This window comes from Pipistrellus hanaki, assembly GCF_964339955.1.
Source record: "Pipistrellus hanaki genome assembly, chromosome: 6".
Lineage (NCBI taxonomy): Eukaryota > Metazoa > Chordata > Mammalia > Chiroptera > Vespertilionidae > Pipistrellus > Pipistrellus hanaki.
This window is the reverse complement of record NC_140508.1, coordinates 62,045,394-62,059,406: the sequence shown is the minus strand read 5'-3', so window position 1 is coordinate 62,059,406 and position 14,013 is coordinate 62,045,394. Positions and strand designations below refer to the sequence as shown.

Here is a 14,013-nt window from a genome sequence, read left to right as displayed (position 1 = left end):
GGGAGAGGCAACCATTTGATGTGGCTCCCTCACATCGATGTTTCTCTCTCTCTCCTCTCTTCCCCATCCTCCTCCCTTCTAGGCTCTCTAAAATCAATGGAAAAAGTATCCTCCAGTGAGGATTAACACCCCCCCCCCAAAAAAAAAGTGGTTATATCTGTTAGCAAAAGATTTCTGGCTGAGTTTTGCTTCTAAATGAAAGTTTTATCAATAATATTAATTTTGGAAGATGAAAGAGACACCAGGAAGTATTATACACATTAAAAGTAATTCTTGCGATTGGTTTATTGCAGGAAGTGAGGAGTCAAAGGGGCCTAATGCATGTGGTGTTGCTCCTTAGCCACCCAGGACATTCCTGCTCTTGGGTCCCTCCCTCCCCATAGGGGGCACCTGCACCTTCCCTCCTCCTCCGGGCACCCTGCTGCATGGCCCCTCCTTTCCCCTGGGTACCACTCCAGGGCAGAAGTGATGGACAGCCGACAGGTACATGTGTGTATAAGGCATAAGTGAACAGAAGCGTCTTCAAAATTCGTCGTTTGCGAAGGAACAGATACGTCAAGGCCGGCTGAGCGCCTCACAGTGCAGCCCTATCCGATGGTAAATTTATGCCGGGAGCGCAGCCCGGGAGAATTCTGCCCCTCCGAGTCCCCCAGCGCGTGGAGCATGTGCTTGCCTGTGTAGATGAGGAAGTGGCCGACGGCCTGGGCAGCGTGGGACAGGAACCGCAGCATGCTCCTGCAGCAGGAGGGACGGGACACGCGTCAGCTGGGAGGTCTGAGCCAGTGAAGAACAGGTGGAGTGGGAATTTTTCACATCCCCTTTCCCCCGGAGAGGCAATGCTCACTCCACACCACCACCTGCCCATCCCGCCCATCCCGCCTGGGCTAGCTAACTTATAGGACCCGGGAGGTCCGAGCAGGACCTGGAACTCTGCATTTCTGGTGAGCTCCCGGGGGATGCTGATGATGCTGACTGGGACTACCATGCCACCAGCCTCTTCCAAATGCTGTTCAGCGACCAGAAAGAGCTGAGAAGGCAGACTATGCTCCTGGGAGGACACTTACATCCTACCCTCCAGCCGCTTGCTTATGCTGGAGGCCTTGGGTATGCGAAGGGGAGGGGATGGGCAGGGGGCTGAGATTTAAGAGTCTCTTGCTCTACCGACTGAGCTAGCCGGGCACTTCTAGGGAGGTGAGATTTAAACTGCTGCGTGTCAATGTGAGTTAGCGTGAACTCCATCGGGGACGGGCCAGGTCAGAGCCTCTGAGGGGCAGGGCCTGGGAGGGCAGAGGAGCAAGTGGGGGACAGGCCACCTGGGGACGGGTGGTGTGCAGTTTCCAGACCCCTCAGCTGACCCTGAAGTAAGTCTGTTACCTCACCAGGGCCTTGAGCCCTGTACACCGGAAGTCGTAGGACACCGAGTACATCTCATACATGGTGGCCTTCACGTTGAGGCAGCCGATGAAGTCCTTGGGGCTCAGCTTGTACAAGTCGAAGGTGACCCTGGCTATTCCCGATTTCTTCGGCGGCTGGCGGGCGGCGATGTAGTTAGTGCTCTAGACAGGAAGGGGGGAAGACAGGTCAGGAGCATCCCACTGTGACATGCACGTCCTGTACCTCTGGGTTTATGCTGGGTTCCACTCTGTTGGCTTAAAAATCTGGCGGTGACTAAACTGCTAATTATCTGAGGAATGCTTTGAGCAGAGCAACATGCTTATGTGGCTACCAGGCCCACCCCCGAAAGGAAGCATCCTTCCTGGACCCGCTGAGGTTAGTGGCTCCGGGTGACTGTGATTGGCGGTGGGGCCTCGGAGTGAGGACCCAGCCATCAATGAATGGCCGTGCTGTTGGCACATGGTGCTGAGAGGCACTCACGCGCGTCACTGAGGGTGACCACCGTTACTTGGTTGACATGGACAGTCTCATGACGGTGACACAGTCTGTTCAAAGAGAAGAAGGCAGCACTATTTCCATTTGATAAGAGGCTTCTGGGCAGAGAGCCTCAGAGTCACGTGGCCACCACAAGGGGCAGTAGAGGACTTTCCTAGGGCGCCCCCTCTTTTCCAGTCACAGCCCCGGGTGAACCCTGACTTCCTGGGGAAAGTCGTTTGGTGACAGTATCCATGCGCAGTCTCCCCGAAACATCGTGGACCCTTTGGTTTGAGAGGAAAAAGTGTTTATAAACAGCCCTGCCATGTAATCTTCCCACCAAGAGCTTTGAAAACAAACAAACAAACAAAGAAACAAGAGAACAGAGCTGTCCCGGGGGACAAATGCCAGACCCAGGGGCTACTCTCCCTGGGGGTTTGCCCCTCACATGGATCTTGCATGTTTAGGAATCAAATGTACATGAATCGATAGAGTTACCAAGTCACGTGACCCTCTGGGGTTGTGAGTAGGAGAGGCTATGACTGTTAAGTTCATAATAACAGCTGAAACCGGCTTGGCTCAATGGATAGAGTATCGGCCTGTGGACTGAAAGGTCCCAGGTTCGATTCCGGTTAAGGGCGTGTGTGCAAGAGGCAGCTGATCAATGATTTTCTCTCATCGATGTTTCTAACTCTCTATCCCTCCCTCTTCCTCTCTGTAAAAAGTCAAAATATATTTTTTTAAAAGTTCATAATGAGAATAATCTACTGTATTTGAAGTTAAAACCAGTTCTCCTTGAAGTACTCCAGCCCTTCACGCTGGAGCCACTCTTTCCTCCCACACAGAACACGCACAGGGAGAGAGCCTGGCTGTTGCCCAAAGTTTCAGGCCCAAGAGGCCCTGCAGCCTCTTTGCTTGGGTGCACACTCTCCATCACTTAGGAAACATTGTAAAAAACCGAGATTACAGCGTCAAAAGGAGTTTTCATCTATAATCCTGCCTCAACTCTTTTTTATTGCCTTGGGTCCCTTTCTGCGGTTTGGAAGGTTTTATCTTACTTTCCCTAAATGTCTTCCTTGACTCTTGGCCTTAAATCAAAATCAAGATGTGCTCACAAAGCTGATCCGCGGGTGACCTGTGCAGCCTGTGCTGCTGACCGAGGAAGGAGGAAATGACTGCCCCCGACCTCTTCCTGAGCTTTCAGCAGCTACTTCCTCACGGGCTGCAGGCGTTTACACTGAAGAACAGAGACCCCTGGTGGCTATTTCTGGGCTGGAAGTTCTACTGGCCTCACTGGTTAAAAAAAACACGTTTCCAAGTGGAATAGGATCTATAATTGGCCGGAGGTGCACATTTCCACCCTGAGAGAAGATGGGTGGAAAGTGGAAGTCAAGAAAAGGCTCCAGCCCAGCCAGCATGGCTCAGTGGTTGAGCACTGACCTATGAACCAGGAGGTCACCTGTGCAATTGCCCATCAGGGCATATGACTGAGTTGTGGGCTGGATCCTCAGTGGGGGCGTGCAGGAGGCAGCCGATCAATGATTCTCTCTTATCATTGATCTTTCTATCTCTCTCCCTCTCCCTTCCTCTTTGAAATCAATAAAATATATTAAAAAAAGAATTATGATTAAAAAAAGATGAAACAGTTCAATCTATATGATGATGATGATGAATAAGAAAAAGAAGAAGAAGAAAAAGAAGAGAAGACTCCAACCCAAGCTCACAAGTCACACAAACCACTACTAGACCAAGACGGCTCCGGTCTCTCCCTGAACCATCATTATTTGTATCCAATACACCCTATTACTGCCCTGTACTTAGCTTGGCATCCCAGCAATCACCCACGCCGGGGCTTCATCCTAGAGGCTGTCCTGTGCATTGTAGAATATGTAGCCACATCATTAGTCTCTACCCACCAGATGCCAGTAGTATACCACTGCCCAGTCATAAACACCAAGAGTTTTCAGACATTTCCTAACGCCCCCTGAGGGGCAACATCCTCCCCAGTTGAGAACCCCTGGTCGATGAGTATCTGTAGGTTCTATGGATAGAAGAAATAAAACTATTTGGATCTTCATTAGTTTTTGAGTGGAAGGAAAGATAAGAAAGTTTGAGGACCACTTGTTTAATATAGTATGCTGCCATGTTTCCACTCAACATGGTTGATGAGATTTATCCACATAAATGTCTGTAGCTGTACTTCATGCATTTTCACAGCAGAGGAGTATTCCATCTGATGATTATACAACAATGTGTTTATTTTTATTTATTTTTAAAATATGTTTTTATTGATTTCAGAGATAAAGGGAGAGGGAGAGAGACAGAAACATAAACGATGAGAGAAAATCATTGAATGGTTGCCTCCTGCATGCTCTACCCGCTGGGGATCGAGCTTGCAACCCAGGCATGTGCCCTGACCAGGAATCAAACTGTGACCTCCTGCATCATAGATTGACGCTAACCACTGAGCAATGCCGGCTGGGCCAACAGGGTCTTTATTTCAGTGTATTTACATGGAAGCACATGGCTGGGTATCCTGTGCTGGGCTATGTCTAGGAATGGACTTACTCAGTTCAACTCCATGGGATAAAGGCAAGTAAGTTGTTTTAAATAGTAGTTGGTGAGAGCATAAGAGAGTTCATTGTTCCATATCTTAAAAACGGGAAAGGTTTCAAAGCCTAACAATACCAATCTAATAGTGATGTAAAAAAGTACCTCGTTGTGGTCTTAACTTAGGTTTTCCTAGTCACCAATGGGGTTGCATAGTTCCCCTATGTTCTGTTGTCCATTTATTGTGCCTGTCCCTGTTTTTGCCCATTTTTCCACTGGATTGTCTGTGTTCATTGTTGATTTGTGTGAGTCCTTTATATTTGTGGAATACTAATCCTTTGTCGGGTTATCTGGAAACACCTTCTCCCACTTGTGGCTCATTGTTTTGCTTCCTTGATAGTACCTTTTGATAAAAAGAATCCTGGATGGAGTTGAATTTATCATTTAAAAAAATGGTTTGTCCATTGTGTTTTATTTTAAAAAAAATATCACACCGAGAGTGCCAAATAGGCATATATTAGGTCTTCTCAGTCACATCCCCAGCTGCTTTCCAGCTTTCCACTCTCTTTGTGTTACATCATTGGCACCGCCTGTAGACATATCTTCCAGGTCTTTTATCACCATCTACAGTCCTGCCTGAGTTTTCATTTGCTTGAATTGCTATCTTTTTTTGTTTCTAGAAATTGTATCTATTCTTCCAAGTCTACCTGGTTTTAAAAAATTTCTTCTTGTTCCTTATTGCTTTAGATTACTTTTTATATCTTTTTGAACATTTTAAGTATAGCTATTTTACACTGTCTCTGATGATCCCACATCTGAGGTTTTGTAGGCCTGACTTTGTTATTTCTGCTTCCTCTCATTTTCAGTGCCTGGAGACCTTATGTTTTATTGTAAATTTATGTTTGTTGGAACTTTAGGAACAAAGATTCCCTGTGGCCTAGGACCGTGGTCGGCAAACTGTGGCTTACAAGCCACATGCGGCTCTTTGGCCCCTTGAGTGTGGCTCTTCCACAAAATACCATGGCCTGGGTGAGTCTATTTTGAAGAAGTGGCGTTAGAAGGAGTTTAAGTTTAAAAAAATTTGGCTCTCAAAAGAAATTTCAATCGTCGTACTGTTGGTATTTGGCTCTGTTACTAATGAGTTTGCCGACCATTGGCCTCGGTCCATGTCTATTCTGAGCCTATTTGTTCTGCTGGTTACAAGGGACCAGAAACCCTGGATCAGTAGACCTGCTGGGAGAGGCTGTTTGAATGAAGAGAATTTAATGAGTAAACTCCTCCCTCTGATGCTTCCTCCTTGGGTCTCTGTAAATGAAACTTTCGGCTTGGGTGATTTTAGAATCAATAGTCCCTATAAGCAGTAAGGACAGCTGTCTGCCAGATGCTCAGGAGAAACCGTTACATCCTCTTTGTTATACAGCCCGACTCCCTTTCTGTTACCCCCCAAGACTTTGTTTTCTGTCCTCTGAGCAGCCATCAAACCGAAGCCCTGAGTCACTGAGGTCAGCGGAGGGTCATAGGTGAGACACCCGGAGGGGAGAGCCAGCTTCGTGTTTGCTTTCCTTTCAGGATTCTGGCTCCCATAAAAAGTGTGGCCTCGTAGGATGTCCCTTTCTTACTCACACAGACATACACACACACACACACACACACACACCCCTAATTTCACTGGCTTGCTGGCCTCCTCAGGAGAGACAGGTAATTAGAAACATCGATGAAAGAGAAACATTGATCAGCTGCTTCCTGCACACCCCCTACTGGGATGTGCCTGCAACCAAGGTACATGCCCTTGACTGGAATCAAACCTGGGACCCTTCAGTCTGCAGACCGACGCTCTATCCAAATTTTTTTAACCGAGCCAAACGGGTTAGGGCCATATCTACAGGCTTTAATAGGATCGTAGCTACTTGCTGCCCAAAGCTTGCCCCTCAGAATTATTTGCTTTAAGTCAAACAGCCCACGTCCACAGAGATGCTACATTTCCTAGAAATATTTATAAGAATCGCTTTGAGGGCAGTAGATCCAGTTATTCGGGGAGTAGAAAGGATCTATTTTAAAAGTGGGCAAGTCAGCACCAAAGTAGGGAACTCACTTTCGTGGGTAAGAAGAAGTCTACCCAGTAGCTGGATGAGAGTGCGCTTGCTTACCGGTGTCCACTTTTGGCCTTTCTCCAAGATCATGAAGTGCGTGTTATCTCCCAAGGTCTGGAAAAACTCCTCCGTGTCCACCACGGTGCCGTCCTCCTCCAGCACCAGAGTGACCAGCCCGCTGGTGATGAGCAGGGCGTCCAGGGTCTGCGGGGGCAACATCAGAGACACGGAATGAGCGGGGATTCCGCTTGGACCACTCACAGCCCTGGCTTACATGACAGTCTCAGCAGCGCTGGCTGGTTTAGATAAAAGGTTAATGGTCACGACAGACCTTGATGGGGGTCTATGGTTCAGTCCTGGCTTGGAAAAGGAGAAGTTGAGATTTTCCAGGGGACTATCTTCTTCAGAGACTTCAATGACATGAGATACATGATTACATTTCATAACACTTATAGTTTCTCAAATCGCCTACTTATTTTGACCAATACAAAGAAGAACCTTGCGCCTGTGGTATTTAAGGAGCGTGGGTCTTGCGTGGCACAGCTGAATGTCTCTCTTAGTCAGAGCCTGCACGGTGCATGCTTTTCTGCTTTGCACGGACGCCTGCGTCTAGGTTAAGCCTCCATGAGAATCTTCCTTATCAGGTGATCTAGGTCACTTAGGAATGATTCTTCCCTGGCTTTTAGAACAAAAAAACAGATTCCCAAAGTCTGCTGCCTCCCTATATTTTCTCTTGTCAAGTCAATAAAGCCACATTATCCACTGATGGCTGTTTTTAAGGTTTTTGTCTCTGTTCCTAAATCTCTCTCTCTCTCTCTCTTTTTTAATATATATTTTATTGATTTTTTTTTTTTTACAGAGAGGAAGGGAGAGGGATAGAGAGCTAGAAACATCGATGAGAGAGAAACACCGACCAGCTGCCTCCTGCACACCCTCCACCAGGGATGTGCCCGCAACCAACGTACATGCCCTTGACCGGAATCGAACCTGGGACCCTTCAGTCCACAGACCGACACTCTATCCACTGAGCCAAACCGGTTTTGGCATCTGTGCCTAAATCTCTTATGGTACAAAGACGCAATAATGTTTCCTTTCACCTTTTCACTCAGAAATGGTCCCCCCGCCCCCCCTTAGGCTTTTCAAGGCCACGGCATGGACATTTCCGTCTCTGCACTGGTTCCCTGCCCACGAGCCTGGGCCCTCTGAGCACAGGCGGGAGGCACAGCACTGGTGGTACCTTGGTGAGCAGATCCTTCAGATTGCTGGCCATCACTCCCCGCCGGCTGCTTCGGTTGTGGTTGGAGACTCGGAAGGGGCGAGGGGACTGCATGAGGGGAGTGAGGAGGACTTTCTTGGTTTGTGAGCCCATGAAAGTCAGGGGCCTGGAAATGGAGAAGAAAATTAAAAAAATATATTGGACATTACTTTTTCAGAGAGTCTCTAAAGCACATGTGTCAAACACAAGGCCCGCGGGCCAAATCCAGCCCGCCAGGCCTTGCAATGTGGCCCGCACCGCGCTGTCATCACTGCACTCTGCTGTCAGTTTATGACATTGTCAGTTTATGACTGTTCAGTAAACCATTCAGCCCACGATTTAGGCTGGATTTTAGATTTTGGCCCCTTCTCTGATTGAGTTCGACACCCCTACTCTAAAGAGACACCCACACACACAGTCATTTATTTATCTGTGTTTTATTTCCCCAACTAGATTGCATTTCTTTACGGACAAAGCCTTCTTTGTTGCATCCCCCATGATACCCAGCTTAGAGCGAGGCGGAGAGCTTTTACGCAGTATGTTGTCTAAACTGAAGTTCTGTAAATGAACACAAGTGGAAGTTCAGTGGCGCACCAAGTAAGTTGCTCTATGAAAAACTGGTTGTATCGTAAGAAACCAGTTTTCCAACGTTGTCAGTTAAGTCCCTGCAGTTAAACCCGCAGTTTCAGGAGGGGCCTCTGTGAGCGAGTGTCCTGCTTCCTCCCGATGCCTCATCGGCAACCTGGCATTCTGGAAACAGCCTGGATTATTAGCAGGCATTGGGCCTGAAATAAACCCAGCCAGCATCGCATTAGTGCCTCATCAGTGCTCGTATCTGAGCACCTGCTAATATTACCCACTTCTCAGGTGAGAAAACCGAGGCTCAGAGTGGCTTCTCAGGGACACCCACTTACTAAGGAAGAAGTGGGACGTCATCTCTCTGAACTTCAGGCCTCAAGCACTAAGCATCAGTCAGAAGCAGGAGAGGAAGAGCTGGAAGGAGGCAGGGTTCCCAGTCCACCCCCTCAGCCCTTCTCCCTTTAGGCCACCAGAGCCTCTGCATCCTCTGTTTCCGGGGAGCAACTGCGAGGGATGGTGCCCGGTCAGGGTCTCTGTGGGGGCTCCCCATCAGAAGGACAAGAGACCCTGAGAAAGTCAGAGCCGGAGCCCAGGCAGCAGTGGGCCTGGCCTCAGCCTCCGAACCTTTGCCCTGATTCTCAGGAGTTAAACCAGGTCCCTGGGTTACGCAACACGATGAACAACATGCCACATTCTGCTGAGCTGATGCTGCAGAGGGCAGGGCGGCGGGGATGATCCATATTTTGCTTTACCTTTAGAGCCTGGCTTTGTTCTCAACCTAAACATCGCATCTGAAGCTTAAACTCACTGGCTAAGTCCTGTGAGAAGGAGAGAGAGAAAGACACACGTTCCACTCTGTGCCAGATACTATATACTTTAGCTCATTGCCTAACAGCTCTACAGGACAAGCATTACAGGTGAGGAAAACGGAGGCTCAGGACATTAAGGAATTAATAAGATCAGCCCGGCTGGCGTGGCTCAGTGGTTGAGCATTGATCTATGAACCAGGAAGTCATGCTTCGATTCCTGGTCAGGGCACATGCCCGGGTTGCAGGCTTGATCTTCATGGGGGCTTAGGCAGGAGGCAGCTGATCAATGATTCCTCTCATCAATGATGTTTCTATATCTCTCTCTTTCCTTTCTGAAATCAATAAAAATATATTTTAAAGAAAGAAATTAGTAAGATCAGAATTGGAACGTGCTAGCATGGGGCTTCAAATCCAGCTGTGCTTTCCCACCATGGTCTGCCCTGCCAGGTACAAGCCCTCCTACAGCAGGGGGGACCCTGGACCCTCACCGGCAAGCTTCTTCTCACTCAAAGTGGCCAGTCATTGCCATTGCCCATGAGGCCTTCTAGAATCTCTGCCAACTGAGAGCAGAGTCTGTTTGTACATTTTTTATTTCCCCACAGCACCTCGCCCCCTGCTGGCACATGACCTAGTCACTGAGTAAAAGACAGGCTGGGACAAAATCAGAGACATGGGAGAACAAAGTTCACGTCTTGGAAGGTTAGGTCCCGGCCCTGGTGGCCAATGGCACGTCTTGTGGGTGCGAACAGCTCTGACCTCGTTGTTATGGTCCCATATCTCCCCATAGGACACAAACGCTCACACCTTAGTGAGCTCCGATGCTCCAGGGACCTAGCACAGCTAATCATACCAAGTTCTTGTTGTCTTTTAGCTTCTGACAAGGCAAGAACTGGCAGTCCCTTCTGGTCCTCCCTCTTCACGCTGCCCTCGAGATAGTCATCCTTGATTTATTAAAACAACATACAAGCTATTGTGCTTCTTACCTGTTACACAAGAACTGGGTCATTGTTGGAGAGAAGGCTTAGAGAGCACATATAAAAAAATGTTTGAAGACACGAAAATGAAATCCTTCCCCTCTTTTCAAGGAACTGGGTGAGCGATTTGATGTGCCAACTTATACAAAAATCAAGGCTGTCTTATATACAACGTAAAAAGGGGTTAACTGAAATTTTACACACATTCAACCTACTTAACAAATACTACAGGAGTGCTTATCTGCTGCAGCTAAATGGACAGCAGGGTGAATCAGCTACCACATGAGCAAAGACACTCAGGGTGGGGCAGAGGTAGGTTTACAGTTGTGAGCACGGGAAACAGAGTGTATTCTTGCATTATTATTTATTGTTGTATTACTTTCCATACAAACAATTACAACCCCGCTTTTGCCCCACCCTGTATATTAATCTAGCTCATTTTTGGTTCTCTCTCAGTAGAACAATTTACGTCCCTGGCCAGTAACACAAGGCCTACAATACGTTGCCACCCCCCCCCCCCCCCTCAGTTTCTTAATATGTCAATGTTGAAACGCGAGCACTAGCAGCCTGAGAATTCTGCTTTCAGGTTCAGCATGCCTCGGTCACCTCGCGCCCCTGGGACAGCTTGGGCAGTCATAGGAAGCAGGAAGGGAAACAGCGGACTAAGAGGAAACACACACACCAGGAAATATGCTCTGCTGTTCAAGGAAATAGATCATTTCGGAGAAATCAAGTCCATAAGAGAAGCCAGACTTCATAGAATTCATCTTGGAAACTGTGAATGAAGGGACATATCTTCCCGAAGTGAGGAAGACAGAGAGTCTTCGGGTTTTTCCTCAAGGGAACTGAGGCCCTCAACGTACCCAAGTGTGTGAAATAGAGCAACAGACACACGGACCGTGGATGTGAACTCGACTCCAGTAAAACAAAGCTGAACCCCACAGGCCCCAAGACAGAGTCTTTCTGTGGCACCCATGGATTGCTGTTCATTCTGAAAGCACCGGAGGAGAAGGCAGACCCAGGAACAAGGTTTCTCACGGCCAGAGAGAAACACTTTGGTGTCAGCAGTGATGAGGGTAAGACACTGCCCAGGAACTATTCAGAGGGAGACAATGACTGAGGGAACCCCACACTTCGCTGCTCGGCGGGAAAAGAGGAATCCGTATGAAGTAGTGAAGCCCAGACAGGCTGAGTACTACGGCCAAGCCAGTGTTAAGAAGGGAGGTGTTGAGGGCAAACAGAGGAACGCAGAGGAATGAGGCGGGAAGTCTCGGTTGGCTCTGGCGAGGCCTCCGTGAGCGGAAGAAATGTCCTTGCAGGAAACTCGGTGCCTTCCTTCTGACCCTGAGACCGCTGTGGCAGAAGTTTGTACTGCAGTGGCAGCTGGACAGAGAGCTCCTTGTTCAAGAAAAGGAAAGATGTCCTAAAACAGCTACAAAATCAGCGATTCTGCACAAACCATGGTACATCAGCTTTAGGAGAACGTCAGCGTTGGCATGAATGTTATCACGGACAGACACAGAGACAGGGCGGGCTTTCTCTGCGACAGCACACACTGCAGACATCCTTGAAGTCCAGACTACGAGACTGCAGGCTGCTTTCATTCTGACAGCAGCCTTAGTGATTGCCCCGGGGTTAAGGAACTAATAATGACTGGCTACTATAATTGATCATTAAGAACTGATCATTGCCTACACATAGCTGATCTTTGAAGAAGGTGTGATTAGGTTCCTTACTTGGCAAAATTCGGCTATTTGCTGACAAAGACAGAGTTGGACCACCTTCTACCAGCTAGTTGAAATGAAGGTGCATTGAGAGGAGGTCCTGCGAGACCGTGGTTACATATGGGGCAGCCACCTGGCTCCATGGCTCTTCAGAAGGACCAGGAAGAAAAGTGTGTTCCTTTCAACAAGCATCACAGCTGGGTTCCTTCCTGTTTAGTTTGGAAGCAGGTCGATTCCAAAGAATTATGGTAGCTCGATTGGGAAGCAGGTTGAGTCCCAAGAACTATGGCAACAAGTAGCCAGTCCCAGCGAGAGCCTGCCAAGCTCAGCGGGAACATGTTTCAGGAGATAAGCTATTTCCTGGTGCTCTGATTTGCCAATGTTTTATAAGCCAGTGGCCCCCACCACACACCTGGCCCAGTGGGGACCTCACACAGATTCATTTTGGGTCTGGGGACCCTGCGGCCGGGGTCAGGGCAAGGGCAGGGCCAGCCCCAGCTCTGCAGGTGTGGCCTCTGCCTGCCCCAGGCGATGCCAGCACCCTCTCACCCACCCCTAGCACAGCCCACCAGCTCCCCAGCGCCCCGAGGAACTTGGAGAGTGGGTGTTTGGATGCTCCTGGGAGAAAGGCTTGGAGGATTCACTCCACACTGTTCCCAGTTGTTAGGTCTGGGAGCGGGAGTGTGGGTGGGTGGCGCTGGGGAGAGAAGACAGACAGGCGAGAAGCAGAGGGCTTCACCTGCATGTTTACACCACGTTAGGGAAGATGCCTGAGGCAGGTCTGTTTCTCACGGCCCGGGGATCCCACCACGTAACTTCCCTTTTTGTTATCTGTCTGTTTGTTTTAAGAGAAGGCCAGCACAGGGCAGACTGACCGCCCGCACATCTGGGCAGCTGTTTCTATAACCGTCAGGATTACACACAGCTGCGTGAGGACCCAGGTTCGGAGCCTCTGGGTCAGGCTGGTTTTGTAAAGCCATTCTCCCTTCCCTTTCCCTCAGCCTGCCCTTACCCCTCGGCACAAATGGGACCCGTTATCTCTGAAAACCTGCGTGTTAACATCCCCATTATCTCTGAAAACCCGCGTGTTAACATCCCCATTATCTCTGAAAACCCGCGTGTTAACATCCGTCCGCAAGGCTTTCTCCATCCTCTTTAAAAAACTTTAAATCTTCGGAGAAACATGATCTCTCCTCTAAATGTATAAAAGCTACCGCCACGCAGAATCTTTAGGATTTAGCAGCAAGGATTGGTTTGTATGTCCGGATGTGAAAAGAAACCCAAGACAGGGAAAGGAGTGGAGCCCGGCCAGGAGCGGGGGGCCAGGGGAGCGGGGGGCCAGCCAGTCCCCCCCCGCCCCCCCCCCAATTGGAGCCACAGCCGCGCTCTCCCCACACCCCAGCTCTCTGGGCCGCCGGAGCCGCCGGAGCCGCCGAGCGCCCGGCCAGCGCTCCTCCCCACGCCCCAGCCCCAGCAGCCCTGCCCCGCGCACCGCGGCGGGAGTGTTTCCCTGGGTCCCGGGACGGCGCCCTCCCGGTGCCCGCAGCTAAGGCAGGAGACGCGGCCGCCCGCGCGCTGCCCGCCGCCACCTGTTCGGCGGCCGCCCGCGCACCGGGGCCGCAGCTGGCATCGCGGCTGGAGGCGGGGGACGCCCGGGGAGCGGGCATGCGCGGAGCCGGGGTCTGGGGAGCGCGGGGATGAGGGCGCGTGGGCTGTATGGAGGAGAGGTCGCGGAGGGGAGGGGATGAGGGCTCACGGGGTGCCGGGAAAGGAGCCTGCGGGGCGCCCCGGGCGCGGGGCTCCCTGCGCGGGGCTCAGCCTGCGGACGCGGGACTCGCCTGATGAGGGCTCCCGCGTAGTCCCGGGCCATCTCCATCGCTCGGCGCCGGCGGCAGCGGCCTTCCCCGGGGCGCACCGCCTCTTAAAGCTCCGCCGCCGCCGCCCGCCCCGCCCCGCCCCGCCCGGTCTGGCCACGAGGGCGCGGCCTTGGCAATGGCCTGGCCTCCGCCGAAGGTCGCAGCTCAGCCACCTGGGAGCGCGCCGGGCCCAGACCTCTCGGCCCCTCCAGGGAGCGGCTCCCGCGGCCCCGCGGGGGACGGCGCCGGCCACCCCGGACCCGCGATGCTCCCTGGCCCCTTGCTGGCCGCGCGTGGGCCTGTGTGT

The 14,013-nt window shown here is 50.6% G+C and overlaps 1 protein-coding gene across 1 annotated transcript; it reads right to left on the bottom strand.

Moving 5' to 3' along the window:
* Positions 1 to 267: 267 nt before the first annotated feature.
* Positions 268 to 13,804, bottom strand: CIDEA (cell death inducing DFFA like effector a). Its single transcript, XM_084887349.1, has 5 exons — positions 13,689 to 13,804; positions 7,747 to 7,891; positions 6,567 to 6,713; positions 1,375 to 1,556; positions 268 to 735 (listed from the first exon to the last, which is right to left on the bottom strand). Exons 1-5 carry the CDS (start codon positions 13,724 to 13,726, stop codon positions 588 to 590), a joined length of 660 nt encoding a protein of 219 aa, XP_084743475.1. The 5' UTR covers positions 13,727 to 13,804; the 3' UTR covers positions 268 to 587.
* Positions 13,805 to 14,013: the final 209 nt, after the last annotated feature.